This window comes from Octopus sinensis, linkage group LG14, assembly GCF_006345805.1.
Source record: "Octopus sinensis linkage group LG14, ASM634580v1, whole genome shotgun sequence".
In the NCBI taxonomy this organism is placed as follows: Eukaryota; Metazoa; Mollusca; class Cephalopoda; order Octopoda; family Octopodidae; genus Octopus; species Octopus sinensis.
In genome coordinates, this window is record NC_043010.1 from 58,549,731 (window position 1) to 58,570,117 (window position 20,387).

The 20,387-nt window shown below is 35.7% G+C and overlaps 1 protein-coding gene and 1 long non-coding RNA gene across 2 annotated transcripts in view; both read right to left on the reverse strand.

Annotated features, from left to right (window-relative positions):
* LOC115219374 overlaps positions 1-20,387 on the reverse strand; it is a 100,348-nt gene that overhangs the window by 73,036 nt on the left and 6,925 nt on the right. The window contains exons 3-5 of the mRNA XM_036509387.1: positions 16,138-18,594; positions 5,078-5,519; positions 3,505-4,823 (exon numbers count right to left, since the gene is read on the reverse strand). Coding sequence (XP_036365280.1) covers positions 3,505-4,823; positions 5,078-5,519; positions 16,138-18,561 — 4,185 coding nt within the window. The 5' untranslated portion in view covers positions 18,562-18,594. The remainder of the gene's footprint in view (positions 1-3,504; positions 4,824-5,077; positions 5,520-16,137; positions 18,595-20,387) is intronic.
* On the reverse strand, positions 5,920-13,766 carry LOC118766022. Its single transcript, XR_005001949.1, has 3 exons — positions 13,281-13,766; positions 10,888-11,056; positions 5,920-5,959 (listed from the first exon to the last, which is right to left on the reverse strand). It is a non-coding gene; the product is annotated as an uncharacterized LOC118766022 (long non-coding RNA).

A 20,387-nucleotide genomic window follows, 5' to 3' on the forward strand; every position in this document is an offset into this window, starting at 1 on the left:
AGAGGAAAGATGGGAAATGAAAGAAGATAGATGTAGACTTACCTCCATTGTCTCATCCATAATCAGTGTGGCAGTGTGTGAGGGAGTGTCTAGTGGTGTGTCACTCTGTGTGTGTGTGTGTGTGTGGTAGTAGAGATGTGGATCTCAGGCTGTAACTACTGCTGCTGTTGTTTCTGCTGCTGTAGTCTGCTGCACACACACACACACACACTGCTTCTACACACATACTGCAGTGATGTGTGTGTGTCATAAGAGCTGTGTATAGACTGTGTGCTGTGTAAATATACACAGTTTGTAGTTCTATGGTTTATAGTATAACAATGGAGTGTTGTGTAATGCTGGTGTGTTGTAACGATGTGTGATGTGTAGTAACTCTATCGGTTGTGTTGGGAAATAAGTGTGTTGTATATAGATATAGAATAGAGGATACGTTTATCATGTGTAGTTGTATATATATATATACACATAAGTATATATGCTTGTATTTATCTATCTGTCTAGCTAGCTAGCTATTTACATGTACATGTATATGTGAGTGTGTGTGTGTGTGCACATGCACTTATAAATATATAAGAGAAAGAAAGACAGGGAGAAATTGTGTGAAATTAGTGAATGAGCATGTTTATGTGTATCCAAGCAGAGTAAATGTACTCAATACTTAAAGTAGAGTGTAATTATTTTACTCACACTTGCAGCTTTATGAGTCTTAACTCTAAGTGCCTAAATGACTCAAACAAATTATTGTAATTGTTTGAAGAGTCAGGAACATGGACTATTCAGTTAGAATAAATGAAAATTTAGCTTTATATACACATACATATGTATAGACATATAAATATACATACGTATGTATATATGTATGTATGTATATATGTATGTATGTATATATATGTGTGTATGCCATCATACACATATATATATATATATGTATAAATGTGTGTGTGTATTGAATTAACCTTACATAGAGCATAAATTTACAGAGATATACACACATATATGCATGTATGAGCATCTACAGTATATATTAGTGTATATATCTGTCAGTGCACGCCAATGTATAAATGTATAAGTCTGCATGTAACCACTGTGTGTGTGTGTGTGTGTGTGTGTGTGTTTGCACGCGTGTCTGTGTATGTTCCTCCATAGAATGTTCCAGAATGGTTACATCCTGACTGAATATTGCAGAGTCTGTCAATGCAACAATATTTGTTTCCTTGGCAGAGATGTGGTTTTATTTCTTAATTCTTGTTGGTAACTGGAATGGAGAAGGAAAGATAGAGATGATGTAAGAGAGCATTGAATAAAACATGTATGACATTGTTGTCTGACAAAATGTATGACAGATGTATCGACTGAACAATGTGATAGACATGATAATTGAGCAAATGTATGAAAAAATATGGTTCAACCAAATGTATGACATCGTTACGTTTGACAAACATGATAAGTATTAAGTCTGATGAATGTATAACAAAGTTGGACCAATGATTGACATATATTATACCTTTCTTTCTTTACTTGTTTCAGTCATTTGACTGTGGCCATGCTGGAGCACAGCCTTTAGTCGAATCAAATCAATCCCAGGACTTATTCTTTGTAAGCCTAGTACTTATTCCATCAGTTTTTTTTTGCCAAACCATTAAGTTATGGGGACCTAAACACACCAGCATCAGTTGTTAAGCGATGTTGGGGGGACAAACACAGATACATAACAAATATACACACATACATATATATATATATATATATATATTATATATATATATATATATTATATATATATATATATATATATATATATGCACATATATACGACAGGCTTCTTTCAGTTTCTGTCTACCAAATCCACTCACAAGGCTCTGGTCGGCCAGAGGCTATTGTAGAAGGTGCCACACAGTGGGACTGAACCCAGAACCATGGGGTTGGTAAGCAAGGTGTTTACCACACAGCCACTGCTGCACCTACCTGATGAACATTCTATCAGAACGATGTATAAATGATATTATACTTGACCAATTGTATGATAGACAATAAGCCCGACCGAAGGTGTGACAGACTGGCCAGAAAATGACAGACATCATGTTTGACAATGGAGTCTAATCTCCAATGAACTGTACAAACTGTGTTTGACATACCTGTGGTTATTTTATTGATGAGGGTTGAGGGGATGGAGAAGTGTATGTGGTGGTCATTATAAGGGGTCACTATATCTTCTGGGCTCTGTTAGGGGACATCATAAGTCAAGGTTGCAAATGTTATTCTGTAAGTGTCTTTCCCAACATCCCTTACCATTTCCATTGTCACAAAGATCAAACTGATTATACTAACAATCTACATTCATTAATAACACTAATTAATAACATCCCCTACATTTATCCATCCATGACCAACATATTGGATCCTCTGAACATCAAACACTGCCATCACTGCATAAATATGTATCCATTGGTCTCTCTCTCACCATCAGCAATTTAAGGTAACCGACCTCACGGCACCTGAAGATCCAGTTTGATACCTAAAGTCTACACTCTGGTCAGATTCTACCATTTCTCTTCTATGGACAACTACTGGAAATGAAAGTGGCCATGATGGTGGTTGGGTAGAGGATGTGATATTGGTGGATGGGATAATAATGGTGATATTCCTAATTCAATACATACATCAACACACGTATACAAATGCATGCATACAATAGAATAAGTGTGTGTGTGTATTAAAATGAAAAGTTAAATTCTGGTCATAGATATATATGAATATGTGTGTGAGTATAATTATTTCTTGAAATATCTCAAGAAAATTAGAAATCCACCTAAAGTGACACAAAAACAAAGTTTAGGGTTTTATAACAAAATATAGGTCATTGGATCACTGTATCGATAAGATTATCAAAGGATGCTACATATCACTAATCACAATGCACTTCCAATTCCTTCTTCATTGCACCATTCTTTACCATTTTCTCCCAAATTGTTCAACTAAAAGAATCCACAAAATAATACAAAACACGTCACCATCACCATCATCATCATAGTCTTCCTATTTGGTGATTCTTCTCTTGTTCTGATCAGAAGACCACATCTCACTGACACTTTTCAGTTTTTAGAACAGTCTCTGTGGTTTGATACTCTCCTTAAGGAACCACTTCACAGCATCCATTAGAAGAGTTGCTAAGTCATTGTGGAAATCAAAGAATCCTCTCCAAATTAAGTCTCTACTAATCATCCTTTCTAAATAGATTTTTTGTGACATCAACAGGAATGGTGTTGCCCGGAACCCTAAATATTGGAATGTCCCCCAATCTTTTATATCCTAATTCTTTATTCACAGCTATGAAAATGTCGATGGCAGTTGATGGAACAGAGATGCTAGGAGAACAAACGTGGTCCAAACAAGTTAATTACATACATTCATTAAAATATAAGATATACATTAATTATAAAAGATATCTAGAGACTGATATGTCTGTTAGAGAATTAAGGAAGAATTTCATAATCTCATACTTACCAATATAGTATTGGGTGGACTCTTCTCCAGGGTACCCACGTTTGACCAATCAATCTGGGACTCATACTGCGGGTAGAAATCTTCCTTACATTCCACAAATGGCATGTTTCTATTATTCATCTCAGAAGAGTACCTCACTGGGGTACCAGGAATACTGCTGCTCTGACACGGTAAAGGTTGATCAATTCTGTTACATATAGCTGACCTATTAACACCTTTCCTAGTGCTCTTGGCAGAGCGAGACTGACCACTGCTACATTTCACAATACACAGTGTGATCGACACTACAATCACCACAGCTACTATTACAGCTGCTACTACAAGGATAATCAATAATGGTACGTCCAGTGTTCTGTTCTTCTCTAAGTGGACAGTCGGCATTGGTGCTGATGTCTTGTTAGTGACCCTTAATGACAAAGACACAGTAGTTGTGGCTGACAACACTGGGCTTCCAGAATCCTTGACCACAAGCACCAGTTCGTATGAGCCAGCATCGTTGAGATGAGGTGCACGCGAGAAAGACATTTGACCAGTTAAAGAGTTGAGTGTAAACAAGCGTTTATTGTTACCGTCAAGTATTCCATATTTGAGGAACGCATTTAAATGACTGTCTCTGTCAGATGCTCTAATCACAGTGATGGCATTGGTACTTTGCGGGTGGTAGTGGACATTGATATGGAAAGGGTCAGTTGTAGGGTAGATGAAATACGGATTATTGTCGTTTCTGTCTAAAACCTCAACAACAACATTCGCTGTGTTATTCAACGACGGTTTACCATTGTCTTTGACAAAAACCTCAAACTTATACATGTCTTCTTCTTCTCTGTCCAATGGTATGTTGCTGGTAATAAAACCATAATCACTCACCTGGAACGGTATGTTATTTCTGTCTTTACTCAACAGTGAGAACGTCAGTTGACCAGCACTTGCCAGGTCTGGGTCAGTGGCATTGATAAAACCTATAGGAAAGTTTGCTTTACCATTCTCATAGGTGAGGAAGTGGAATGTATCTTTGGTAAATTGCGGTTGCACATCATTCACATCCATTACTTGGATTGAGATCTTTCTCTCCGTCTTTAAAGCAGGGCTTCCATTGTCTTCACACACAATTCTCATGTTAAAATGGTCTAATTTTTCTCTGTCAAGTGGTTTCTTCAGAGTAATCTTGTATTCCTTTGATCCTAAATGTGAGAGGACAACTTTATCATGTTCTAATTTACAACTCACTTCTCCATTTGCTCCAAAATCATTGTCCACCACATTCACATAAGCTAGAAAACTGCCCACTTTTGTCCCTTCGTAAATAGCTGCAGTGCCTTCTTCAATTCAGACACAAAATTTATATCAATTTCAGGAGCATGGTTCTTTTCATTGAGAATATTCACCCGTACAATGGCAAAGGAATTTAAGGATGGATTCCCTCCATCTTTCGCCTCAACATACATCTTGAGAATATTCTTTGTTTGTGATGTTAATGGTTTTTCTACAAATAATTCCCCAGTTTGTTGGTTCAGTCTGAAATGTCTTCTTGTACGTTCTGGTGTTTTGGGACTAAAAAAATAAGACACTTTACCATTATTGCCAGAATCTGGGTCTTTTGCAGACAATGTCAAAATAGGGTTGTTGTTAGGATGTGTATTTTTGATGGAAATATTGTAAATATGTTGTGAAAAAACTGGTGAGTTATCATTCACATCAATTATTTTTATATGAACATGTAAAATTCCTTCTTTTGAAGGTTGCCCTCCATCATTAGCTATCACTTCTAGATTGTAACTATCTTGTATTTCTCTGTCTAGTTTGTCTCCAAGAATAATTCCTATCTTTGCCCCTCCAGTGATAGTTTTCTTCACTGACAATATAAATGGATCACTAAATTGTTTCTTCAATTTATATGTAATTTCAGAGTTTTCCATTCCAATATCTTTGTCGAAGGCCTCGGGAATTAATCTTTCGGCTCCTTCACGATCTTCCTCATTAAATATAATTTCTACTTCTGTTTGAGGAAACTCGGGCTGTGATCGTTAATGTCTTCTATAATTACTTTAATTTTAATAATTTTCAAAAATGTCTTCCTTCTATGTACAGCAACTTTGATAAATCTAACACACTCTGATTCGTATGTACACAGTTTCTCAGCATCCAATGTTTGAGCCGTGTACAATTTACCATCTTGTGTGACATTAAACAAATGTGAATTCCCTGTTCTTTGTCTCTGTATTTGGTTGTATGTGATGAAGTTATTTCCCACAAGAGAGTCTGTTTCTTCCATCTGTGTGTCAGCAGCAATATCCCCAACAAAAGTGAAGGGACTGCTTTCTTCTTCTACATGATAGCTCAGATCTACACAGACACAACTGTGTAGTAATAGATTGAGGACATTTGCAAGTAAGTATGTATTCCACACACAGCCTACTTCCATCACAAAATGTTAAATCATATCTCGTGGTTTTATCTGAAATTAAAGAAGAAAATGGAATATTTTTATTGAAAAATTTCACTGAAAGTTCGAGGTTTTGGAAAGAATTTTTTGTTGAATGCAACTAAGATTTTAAGATATCGTAAAAATGAAGTAATACGTATAATGACTTTTTATGTCAAATATATATATCTGTTAACACAATATGTGTGAGCATTATACACACGTACACACACACACAAACATACACTTATACACATACATACACATATATACATACACACACACATACATTAGCAACAGCAGCTACTCCTAAATGTCTTCAAGATACTGCCCACCCATGAGGCATGGTTGCAAAGACTATTTACAGTGCAGTCTGCAGGAATGAATGTCTTGATGTATATATCAAGGACATGTCAAACCCAGCAGGCTTTCACACATTCATAAACAAGGAATACTGGCGGAACACAGCAATAAAAACAGCAATTCAGTGCAAACGTAACAGGCCTGATATCGTTCTGTGGGACAAGTGATAAATGTCATGCACTGTTGTGGAGGTCAGCTGTCCAGTGGATCTGAATGTACTGCTCAAAGTCCAAGAGAAAGAGAACAGTTATGATGAATTAATGCAGAACTTACTGCTCTTGTATTCTGGCTTTAAATTCTCTTTCGTACTTAACCTCATAGATGCATAATGCTATTTACGCGGTTAAGTAAAAAAATAATGCCATTTTGTTTAGAACAGATATAATTACCAACACAGGAACATGTATCATACATCAAAATGAAGCTGGTCCTCTGTGGATCACATCCCTACTTCTCAACATAGTCACTGTTTCTCTCAATAGCAATGTTCCACCTTTGAATGAGAGCATGTATCCCTGCCCCGTAGAATTCTCTTGACTGTTCTTTGAGCCACTTCTTCACCACAGTTTTCACTTCCTCGTCACTGGGATAATGTTTGCCTCTCAAACCCTCTTTCATGGGGCCAAAGAGATGATAGTCTAATGATGAGGAAGGGAAAACTGTAGTGAAGAAGTGGCGCAAAGAACAGTCAACAGACTTTTACGGGACAGGGATACATGCTCTCATTCGAAGGTGGAACATTGCTATTGAGAGAAACAGTGACTATGCACAGAGGACCAGCTTCATTTTGATGTATGATACATGTTCTTGTGTTAGTAAGTATATCTGTCCTAAACAAAATGACATTACTTTTTGACTCACCCTCATACTTACAATGAAAGTTTGTAAGTCACTTCAAAAGTTCTCCATTTGAGACTCTTTAGGTGAATAGATGCACACACTTGGGTACGTGCATCCATAGGTCAACCAGCACAGAACTCAACTGTATATTTACATATACAGGAAACTCTACTGAGTCAACGAGTCTGATCTCTTTGTTAGGGGCTGGTTTGAATTCCCTTCAGAAGAACTTAGATAAAACTCAAAGAAATACATTCATACATGCATACACACACACATATATATATATATATGGATGTGAGAGAGAGAGAGAGAGACCATGAGAGAGAAAGATTCCATAACTCTCTAAAACAAAAATATTCAGCAACCGGCTTGATATATTCTTGAACAGACTAATAATAAAGAAAATAGCATTTAACTGCATATCAATAATGTGACAGAAAGGATCAAGAATCTATGGTTAGTATAAATGCATCTACAAGTATATCTAAGTGTACTTTATTCTGGGGCAACGTTCACTAAATTCTGTTGTATCAAGTGAAGAGAACAACACGTGGATATTACAAATGACACTACTGTACTTATTAAAAATTAAAATGATACATACACTTAAAGAGAGATATTAATATAGTCATGCGGTTTCTTTTTTTAAAAAAAGGAAATTGGTCTTTATTGAGGATTTTGGACATGTTCTTAGTAGTTTTGAGTATCTTCAAAAAATGTCAAGATGGCCACGGGAGGTAACTGCATTTATGGGGTATACAATATTTAATTATCTCCCTTATTTTAGTAAACTCTGGAGAGGCCATATTCAAATATGATGATATGGTTTGTAACCTCGTGGCACCATTACATGACTTCTGAAAAATATGGATATCTTTTACCACTTCCTTCTATTAAACTCTCCATGAATTGACAGAACTCTTGATATTTAATGCTAGATACAGTAATGATTATCTTTATTCTATTTCATACCACATCAGTGTCATGTGAGGATGGCAATCTCTCTCTCTCTCTCTCTCTCTCTATCTTTCTTTCTCTCTTTCCCTGTACCTGTATAAACTTCAAAGTGGAATCTATACAGTCTTAGAGATAAATAATGTTGCTTTGTTTTTTTAACTAAAATCCAAATTAAAATTTAGTTTGGCTTTATAATAAGTTTGCTTCTGGGTTCAATCCCACTGCATGGCACCATGGGTAAGTGTCTTCTTCCATAGCCTCAGGCTGACCAAAGCCTTGCCAATGAATTTTGCAGACAGAAACTGAAAGAAACCTGTCATATCTTCATATATATGGTGGTTGTCTACTCCTCATGCAGAGTTTTACCATCTCCCGTACCTACACATTAGAACCATCATGGCACTCTAATGTGGCTTTTTCAACCAGACAATGTTCTGAAAAGACACCCACATAGATTGCATATGGACCACCAAGAGCTGCAGTTAAGTTCTGATCTTTGTGGATCTTAAAATGTCTTTTGAGGCCTTCGTTAGATTTACAGACCTTATGACATACATTGATGACCAGAAGTGGGAGCTAACTCTCATTCTTTATGTCCAGTTCGTTTCACCCTCCATACTTTAAAGGGGTCATACGCCAACAAGTCTTAGGGTCTGATAATATGCCATAAAGATACTCTTTATGCTGAGTAACCAAGGGTAACCCTTTAAACAGGTCTTCACCAGTAATAAATATAGATCGCTCTACATCTTAGAGTGTACTTCTCTGTTTTTATGGTTTTCTAAACAAACATATGATTATATATATTATATATGAGAAATTTTGCATACATTGATTTTAGTTTTTCTTATCAATGATTGCATTGATTCCTTCCAGGTAAACTGACATCTGACTGTTCAAAGAAGACTTCAAATGCAACTAAATTGAGAAAATTTGGCATTTATACTGACATGGTTGCTACACACCATCTTTATTGACAGTGCTCACCTGAGTTCCAGAGAGGAAGGAGGTATCTTGAAGATACCCCAAGTTCTGGACGTCCTGCAATTGCAACCACCAAGGAAAACATTGATCATGTTCACCACATGATGACAGATGACAGGTGATTGACTATAAATCAAATAGCCAATGTTATTGGAACATCTTATGAGAAAGTTAAGAATATTTTGCGCATTGAATTCAATATGACAAAGGTTTCTGCTCAGTGGCTGCCATGTCTTCTGACACCTGATAAAAAAGTGCCCCAGGCTGTTCACATCAAGGATAAATCAAGCATTGTTTAAGGCAGCTCCAGCTGGTTTCCTTGAACATTTCCTAACTCAGGATGAGTGTTGGCTTCATCACTTTGAGCCGGAGACAATCCATGCAATGGAAACACCCTCCACACCTGCTCCAAAGAAAGCCAAGATTATTTCGTCTGCAAAGAAGGTAATGGTTTCAATATTTTGGGTTACAAAAGTCATTGTTTATTGACTGTCTTCAAAAGGGTCACACCATCGAGTGAACTATGCCAAATTGCTGGGGGTAGTTACGAAAGGCTATCAAGACCAAATGACCAGGAAAACAGATAAAAAGTGTCTTTTTTTGATCAGGTCAATGTTCCAGCACACAAGTCCTTGCTTCCAGTAGCTGTAGTGGACAACTGTGGATTTGAACTGGCTGACCACCCTCCCTCTTTTCTTGATTTGGCCCCATCCAACTAACATCTGTTCACCAATATGAAAAAATACCTGGATGGGAAACAGTCTCAGCATCATGATGACTTCATATCTACTGTTGCTGAAGTATTTGACCAAAAAGATCAAAGCTTTTTCCCCAATTAGGATCCAAGTACTGCAATACCAATGGAAGAGGTGTGTGGGATGCAAGTGGGAGTCTGTTAAGAATGAACTTCATTTAGTTACATTCCATGAGAGTATACTCGTCAAACTCCGAAACTTTCGACCAATCCTCATGTATGTATGTGTGTGTGTGTAGATATGTATATATATATATACAATAATAGATAAGGGCAAAAAACAGATTTCTATGTCAATATGCTGGGAATAGACTTTAGATCGTCCATCACCACATACAATATACATCACTATGAATACACATCATGCTGAAATCATAGTGGATGTATATTGTATGTGGTGATTGACGATTTAAAGTCTATTTTCCGTATATTGGAATAGAAATCTTTTTTCTTTTGCCCTTGTTTATAATTGTTTATAATTTTCACCTTTAAAGGTATTTGAATATGTTGGCCACTTTAATGAAATTTTTTGGGGAAAAAAATTTTATCCTATACTAAAAGTATATAATATACATACATTATATATATATATGTGTGTGTGTGTCTGTGTGTGTATCCATTACTTCTAGACAACTGATGTTGGTGTGTTTATGACCCTATGTTTTAGCAGCTTGACAAAACAGAACTTTTCTTTAAGGCCTGCTACCAGGTTTAAGAAAAGTTGCACTGGTGTCAGTTCGTTCAACTAAAATCCTTTAAGACAGTGCTGTGTCCTAATATGGCTGTAATCTAATGAGTGAAACAAATAATAGATAAAAGATATTACATACCATGATGTTTTTTTAGCATGATATTGTGTGATATGGTGTGATATATGACTGAATATCACATCATTAATAAGATGAAATATCCATCATCAACATGAAAGTAAAAATAAAACTATAATTTCCTCTACATTTCAAGAATTGAACAATTTCAAGCAATATTTTTTAAAAGAAGGAAAACTGATTTAATACTTAATTCTCAGTAAAATTTCTCTCCAGAAATCAGAAAAACTTACCAAAAGTAGGAATGCTTCAACATCCAAATTAAAAGATTGGATTTCTTCAAGTTAATAACTTAAAGTCATCCCATTTTGGTGAGTACAGAAAAATCTGTCAGTTGTTCCCTGTATCCAATAGCAACAGAGCTGGGCTTCAGTGTGTAAGTCCCTTCCAATAGGAGTGACACTAAAATATATTGAAAGATAACAACAATATTATATTCCATGTTATAGAAATCAGAAAAATACACAGAGAGAGAAAGAGAGAGTTTTGTCAGTAATTGATCTGTGACAATTTTCATTGACCCTGATGCTTAGATGAAAGATGAAGAAAGTGGATGATGAATATTATATATACAGTTGTATATATATACATACATACATACATACATATATATATATATATATATATATATATATATATATATACACACACACACATATATATATACACAGTAAAAGATCTCATTGATGTAGCTGTGGGCAAAATAGCATTTACACTCAATGCTAAACACTTAATACAGTAAATATACACTGGTTTATATCTTATGTTACATAAATTTGTTAACATAACATTAGATATAAACCATGTATCGTCATCATCATCATCATCATTTAGCATCCATTTGCCATGCTGGTATGGCTTGCACAATTTGAATGGAAGTGGTAAGCCAGAATGCTGTCCTGGGCTCCAGTCTGGTTTGGTCTCATTTCTATAGCTAGATGCCCTTCCTAAGGCCAACTTTATGAGTCAGCGACACTGGCCATATATATATATATATATATATATATTATATATATATATATATATATATATACACACACACACATATATATATATAAAAGATCTCATTGATGTAGCTGTGGGCAAAATAGCATTTACACTCAATGCTAAACACTTAATACAGTAAATATACACTGGTTTATATCTTATGTTACATAAATTTGTTAACATAACATTAGATATAAACCATGTATCGTCATCATCATCATCATCATTTAGCATCCATTTGCCATGCTGGTATGGCTTGCACAATTTGAATGGAAGTGGTAAGCCAGAATGCTGTCCTGGGCTCCAGTCTGGTTTGGTCTCATTTCTATAGCTAGATGCCCTTCCTAAGGCCAACTTTATGAGTCAGCGACACTGGCCATATATATATATATATATATATATATATATATGTGTGTGTGTGTGTATTTAGTAAATATACACCTTCAAATAAACAATAACCTCTAAATATATACCTCGTTATTCACAAAAGAATCTATAATCAATGAACGATAAAGATGAGTGTATATAAAAAATTTTATCATCAAAAGATAAGAGAATGGAAATGAATCAACAAGCAAGATTTCTCATCATTATATAGCCATAATTAGAAATATATACACCAGTGATTATAAACTAAATTAACAATATACAACATATTGCTCATGCTAAAATGTTAATATATACACTGAACAATATCTTAAACAATAAATACCAACAGAACCAAGCACAGATATATATATATATATATATATATATATATATATATATATATATATATGCATGTGATAAAATTAATCACCAAATGACTCTGTATCACAGCAAACATGTCTGCTGCTATTCACAATATACAACAAAGTGTCCAAGAAATGGCTATCATTATTAATATTATTATTATTTTGAACATTACTAATCCACACACACCACAGAAAAAAAAGATCCACTTGTATTTCTATGTCTTGTTGTCTTCACTTTGACACTAAAATATATTTTCCACAACAAATTGCTCACACAATCCCTCAAACAACCATGTCTGACATCAGAACGATATCTGCTACTCTGTGATTATAGATTCATTATGAAGACCTCCTTCGTTAAATCGTTTCTATAAATGCTTTTGGAACATCATTTATACTTTGTGATATGATAAAATGAATAGAGAAATATTAAGTAAGAAATATTTCTGGGAATATAATGATATTTTGTTAGAGTGTCTGCAGGAAATCTACAAATGAAATAATCTGGCTAAAGAGAAGAGACGGAATGTTGTGAAGACAAAATGGAGATTTCCTGTGAGAAATGAGATTTAGTGAGACAAACTTTGCATCTAATTTCACCTAACCAACAACATAGGAGACTAAAACAATAACAATTATTATAAACTCTATCAATATAGAACCAGAATATTTGTGAGATGACACTGGATTGTTAAATAATCTAATAATAATAATAATAATAACAATAATAGTTAGTATTTTGCCCAGTGAAGTTGTATGTTGTGAGTAAAACATTTGCTGATATTTGTGAGTGATATAAGGGTGTTTCTCTGAATGTCCCTTTGGTTTTCTCTTGTCTCTTATATATTTTCACATGATATTAAAGAGGAAAGATGGGAAATGAAAGAAGATAGATGTAGACTTACCTCCATTGTCTCATCCATAATCAGTGTGGCAGTGTGTGAGGGAGTGTCTAGTGGTGTGTCACTCTGTGTGTGTGTGTGTGTGGTAGTAGAGATGTGGATCTCAGGCTGTAACTACTGCTGCTGTTGTTTCTGCTGCTGTAGTCTGCTGCACACACACACACACACACACACACTGCTTCTACACACATACTGCAGTGATGTGTGTGTGTCATAAGAGCTGTGTATAGACTGTGTGCTGTGTAAATATACACAGTTTGTAGTTCTATGGTTTATAGTATAACAATGGAGTGTTGTGTAATGCTGGTGTGTTGTAACGATGTGTGATGTGTAGTAACTCTATCGGTTGTGTTGGGAAACGAGTTAGTGTGTTGTTGTATATAGATATAGAATAGAGGATACGTATATGTTGTCTAGTTGTATATACATACACATAAGTATATATGCTTGTATCTGTCTAGCTAGCTAGCTATTTCCCTGTATATGTTTGTGTGTGTGTGTGCACATGCATATATAAATATATAAGAGAAAGAAAGAGAGGGAGAAATTGCATGAAATTAGTGAAGGTGCATGTTTATGTGTATCCAAGCTGCATAAATGTACTCAATACATAAAGTAGAGTGTAATTATTTTAGTCACACTTGCAAATTTATGAGTGTTACCTTTAAGTTTCTAAACTGTTTTAATTGTTTGAAGAGTCAGGAATATGGCATTGCGAGTTAAAATAAATGATACTTTAGCTTTATACATACATGCACACATACATACACACATGCATACATACATAGATACATGCATACATACACACATCCATCCATACATACATACATACATGCACACATACATACATACATACAGGCATACACACACATACATACATACATACATACATGCACACATACATACATACGTACATACATACATACATACATGCACACATGCATACATACATACATACATACATACATATATACATACACTCATACATACATACATAGCTGTATATGCATGTATTTATGTATATACATATATATATAGAGAGATCTGCATATGTCTGTGTATATATAAATGCAGTGTGTTTATCATCACATTAACAGGTAATCAATCTGGAGATTAACCAGTAATTACATTGGGGATATGTGTAAATATCAGTTGACTATTAGAAATTACTATATCATCTGGTGGATTGAAGTGACTTGTTTAATACACATTATATTTGTATATATTACAATGCATAAAGATATGAAACTACACACACTCACACCAAACGTACGGTCCCACTCCACAATGTTTCAATATTGATATAAAGTAATGTAATTCTTTATAGAATTGGTGAAATATCATTATGGAATGGTTTAGCATTTCTCTCTCACTTCATTTCTCTCTGTTCCTCTCTGTGAATGTATACATGCACGTGTATGTACGCAAGTTTATGTATCTGTGCCTCATCTTAAAAGGGAGTGTAAACAAATAATCAAACATTATTTGTATACATACATACATTCTTATTTATATATGTGTGTGTGTGTGTATAATTTAATTTGTTTAGCAATGCAGTGTTGATCACTCATTCACATTGGTCAATATTTACATATCTAGATATGGTTGTGTTTGTTTGTGTGTGTGTGTGTGTGTTTGAGAGTGTGGGCATGTGTGTGCGTATATGTGTATGTAACTCTCTCTACAGTGTATGTCAATGTATGAATATGTATGCTTGCATGTATACAGTGTGTGCGTGTTTGTGTGTGTATGTATGTATGTCTCCATGAAATGTTCCAGAATGGTAAGATCCTGACAGAATATTCCAAAGTCTGTCTGTGTAACATTGCATTTCTGTGGCTGAGACATGCTTTTATTTTTTAATTCTTGTTGGTAACTGGAAAGGAAAAGAAAAAAAAACAGAAACAATTCAAGAGAACATTGAGAAAAACATGTTTGATCAAATGTATGACACTATTGTCTGAGAAAATTTATGAAGCATTTTGTCAGGTCAATGTATAACTTAAATTGTTTCTGACCAAATGCATGACCGATATAGTGACTGAGTAACGTATGACAGACCAGTTATAACTGACCAAGTGTATGGGAGATATTATGTCTAACCAAATGTTGACATCATTACGTCTGACAAATATGACAGCCATAAGCCTGGACAGTGCATGAAATTAAGCCTGAACAGCATACGAATGGTATTATGCTTGACCAGTTGTATGGTGGACAATATTCTTGACCAATACGAGTACATTCTCAATCTCATTGATGCTCTAACACAGCCACTAACAACACCTCCACTGCCATCATCACCGTCATCATCATCATAACCATCATCTTCACGTGACTGCTTTCCATCTTGTTATGGGGCTGAACAGGTCAACAAACACCAAAACAGTTATTTTCAAGAGATTCCTCTAGTGTCAGTCGGGTCAAAAGTCCATATCTCTCAGAGAATTCTCAGTTCTTGTAAAGTTTGTATGATTGAATACTCTTTATAGCAGCAACCACTTTGCAGGGTATATTGGGGGTGTTTCTGTTACAAAGATTCGTACGACTCAAACTCAAAGGAAGAATTCTCTACACACCAAGTCCCTATTTACTTGAACTGGCACCAACAGGAATGGTGTTGCCAGAAGCCCTAAATATTGGAATGTCCCCAATCTTGTATATCCTAATTCTTTATTCACAGCTATGAAAATGTCGATGGCAGTAGACGGAACAGAGATAATAGGAGAACAAACGGGTTCCAAACATGTTAATTACATACATTCATTAAAATATAAGATATACATTAATTACAAAAGATATCTGAAGAGTGATATGTCTATTAGAGAATTAAGGAAGAATTTCATAATCTCATACTTACCAATATTGTATTGGGTGGACTCTTCTCCAGGGTACCCACGTTTGACCAATCAATCTGAGACTCATACTGCGGGTAGAAATCTTCCTTACATTCCACAAATGGCATGTTTCTATTATTCATCTCTGAAGAGTACCTCACTGGGGTACCAGGAATACTGCTGCTCTGACACGGTAAAGGTTGATCAATTCTGTTACATATAGCTGACCTATTAACACCTTTCCTAGTGCTCTTGGCAGAGCGAGACTGACCACTGCTACATTTCACAATACACAGTGTGATCGACACTACAATCACCACAGCTACTATTACAGCTGCTACTACAAGGATAATCAATAATGGTACGTCCAGTGTTCTGTTCTTCTCTAAGTGGACAGTCGGCATCGGTGCTGATGTCTTGTTAGTGACCCTTAATGACAAAGACACAGTAGTTGTGGCTGACAACACTGGGCTTCCAGAATCCTTGACCACAAGCACCAGTTCGTATGAGCCAGCATCGTTGAGATGAGGTGCACGCGAGAAAGACATTTGACCAGTTAAAGAGTTGAGTGTAAACAAGCGTTTATTGTTACCGTCAAGTATTCCATATTTGAGGAACGCATTTAAATGACTGTCTCTGTCAGACGCTCTAATCACAGTGATGGCATTGGTACTTTGCGGATGGTAGTGGACATTGATATGGAAAGGGTCAGTTGTAGGGTAGATGAAATACGGATTATTGTCGTTTCTGTCTAAAACCTCAACAACAACATTCGCTGTGTTATTCAACGACGGTTTACCATTGTCTTTGACAAAAACCTCAAACTTATACATGTCTTCTTCTTCTCTGTCCAATGGTATGTTGCTGGTAATAAAACCATAATCACTCACCTGGAACGGTATGTTATTTCTGTCTTTACTCAACAGTGAGAACGTCAGTTGACCAGCACTTGCCAGGTCTGGGTCAGTGGCATTGATAAAACCTATAGGAAAGTTTGCTTTACCATTCTCATAGGTGAGGAAGTGGAATGTATCTTTGGTAAATTGCGGTTGCACATCATTCACATCCATTACTTGGATTGAGATCTTTCTCTCCGTCTTTAAAGCAGGGCTTCCATTGTCTTCACACACAATTCTCATGTTAAAATGGTCTAATTTTTCTCTGTCAAGTGGTTTCTTCAGAGTAATCTTGTATTCCTTTGATCCTAAATGTGAGAGGACAACTTTATCATGTTCTAATTTACAACTCACTTCTCCATTCGCTCCAAAATCATTGTCCACCACATTCACATAAGCTAGAAAACTGCCCACTTTAGTTCCTTCATAAATAGCTGCAGTGCCCTTCTTCAATTCAGACACAAAATTTATGTCAATTTCAGGAGCATGGTTCTTTTCATTGAGAATGTTCACCCGTACAATGGCAAAGGAATTTAAAGAAGGATTCCCTCCATCTTTCGCCTCAACATACATCTTGAGAATATTCTTTGTTTGTGATGTCAATGGTTTTTCTACAAATAATTCCCCAGTTTGTTGGTTCAGTCTGAAATGTCTTCTTGTACGTTCTGGTGTTTCCGGACTAAAAAAATAAGACACTTTACCATTATTGCCAGAATCTGGGTCTTTTGCAGACAATGTCAAAATGGGGTTGTTGTTAGGATGTGTATTTTTGATAGAAATATTGTAAATATGTTGTGAAAAAACTGGTGAGTTATCATTCACATCAATTATTTTTATATGAACATGTAAAATTCCTTCTTTTGAAGGTTGCCCTCCATCATTGGCTATCACTTCTAGATTGTAACTATCTTGTATTTCTCTATCTAGTTTGTCTCCAAGAATAATTCCTATCTTTGCTCTTCCTGTGATGGTTTTTCTCACAGACAATATAAATGGATCACTAAATTGTTTCTTCAATTTATATGTAACTTCTGAATTTTCCATTCCAACATCTCTGTCAAAGGCATCTGGAATTAATCTTTCGGCTCCTTCTCCATCATCTTCATCATATGTAATATTCAGTTGTGTCTGAGGAAACTCAGGGCTGTGATCATTAATATCTTCTATAATTACTTTAATTTTAATAATTTTCAAAAATGTCTTCCTTCTATGTACAGCAACTTTGATGTATCTAACACAATCTGATTCATATGTACACAGTTTCTCAGCATCCAATGTTTGAGCCGTGTACAATTTACCATCTTGTGTGACATTAAACAAATGTGAATTTCCTGTCCTTTGTCTCTGTATTTGGTTGTATGTGATGAAGTTATTTCCCACAAGAGAGTCCGTTTCTTCCATCTGTGTGTCAGCAGCAATATCCCCAACAAAAGTGAAGGGACTGCTTTCTTCTTCTACATGATAGCTCAGATCTACACAGACACAACTGTGTAGTAATAGATTGAGGACATTTGCAAGTAAGTATGTATTCCACACACAGCCTACTTCCATCACAGAATGTTAAATCATATCTCGTGGTTTTATCTGAAATTACAGAAGAAAATAGAATGTTTTTATAGAAATAATTCACTGAATCTCTGATCGTTTGAGAAGTTTTGCAGAAAGTGAATAAGATTTTAAAGTATGGTAAATATAAAGTAATATATATAATACTTTCTTACGTCAAATATAGATATATATTAAAGCAATATGTTTGAGCATTATCCATCCATCCATACATCCATATAAAGATGTTTGTTCTGCTATACCAGTGTGGAAGATGTCACCTTCATGACTGGCTGGTGCCTTAAATGTCTATGAGATACTTTCTGCCCCAGAGGAATGATATAGTTGGAAACACTGTTTACAATGCTATGCAGTTAAGATTGCCCTGACGTATGCATAAAGGGCATATCAGAACCAACATGTATTCACACCCTTAAGAGCCAGTAATGCTAGTGGAAAAAACAGGAATTCAGTCCAAACATAACAGACCTCATATTGTTCACTGAGGGAAGGGACATTAGTCATACACGGTTGTAGAAGTCAGCTTCCCAGGGGATGTGAATGTACAATCATACATCCAGGAAAAAGGCAACATTTATGGTGAATTAATGTGGACCTTACAGCTCTTGTACCTTAACTATGAATTCTCATTTGTACCTATTATTATAGGAGCATTGAATGATGAAGCAACGTATTTCACAAAAACCTAGAAATACTTGGTTTTTTAAGAAAGAGCCAAAGAAACAGATACAGATTCCCCAAATTGAATATAGTAGAGGCACTGTGAAGATTTGTAAGATGCTCCAGAGATTCTCCATCTATGATCCTTTAGACAAATTGATGCACACACGTGTATGGGTAAGTACATTGTGTATTGGTTGAACACCGGGAGTTCAGCCACTAAACAATGAAATCAAGCACATACAAACATCAGGGACTCTCTTAAGTCAAAATGTCTTGTCACTTTGTCAGCAACCAACTTCATCTTTCTTCAGATGAACTTACATAAAACTCAAAGGAAACCATTCATATATACGCATATATATATATATATATTTATGAAAAGTGAGAGAGAGTAAAGAGAGAGAGAGAGAGATGGAGAGACTTTCTAACTCTCAAGAAGAAAATTTTCAGGTATATGTTTGATATGCTATCATCATCCATTTAAGGTATGTATTCCATGCTGGCATGGGTTGGACGTTTTGACAGGAGCTGGTTGGAGAGCTACTGAGGGTGCATGCCTGTTTTGGCATGGTCTCTACAGATGGATGCCTTTCCAAACACCAACCATTTTATAGAGTGCACTGGGTGCTTTTATGCAGCACCAAAATGGGGCTGTCATCCCCTGTCATCCCCTCTAAATGTCCCAACATCTGAGGATATTTCCTCACCACTTCGTTCCGCATGTTCCCTCTGCAGTTAAAGATCAGCACATCTCGCAGGAGCTGTCCTCATCCATATGCATCACAGGTTCATACCTGCACAGCCTTCTTTCTCTCACACTACAATTGATGTCTTGTACTCACAGTTTTCCCCCCAAATCACTTACATTCTGTCGTATATGCACACATTACCCACCCAGCAATGCTTACTGGCTGCGTTTCCCTCAGGCCTTCGTGTACACTCAGTAGTTACTTCTCATTTTTGACTGACATGTAGCATAGCTACATTATATCATACACAGGCACCATATAATCTTCCTTTCACGCTGGGGGTGAAGCACTTCGTTACTAACAGAGTTAGTAGCTCCCTGAACTTTGTCCAGCCTATTCTTATTCTAGTATTTTGTTTATTATTAATATGTTGTATAATTCTTGCCGGAATAAGAATTA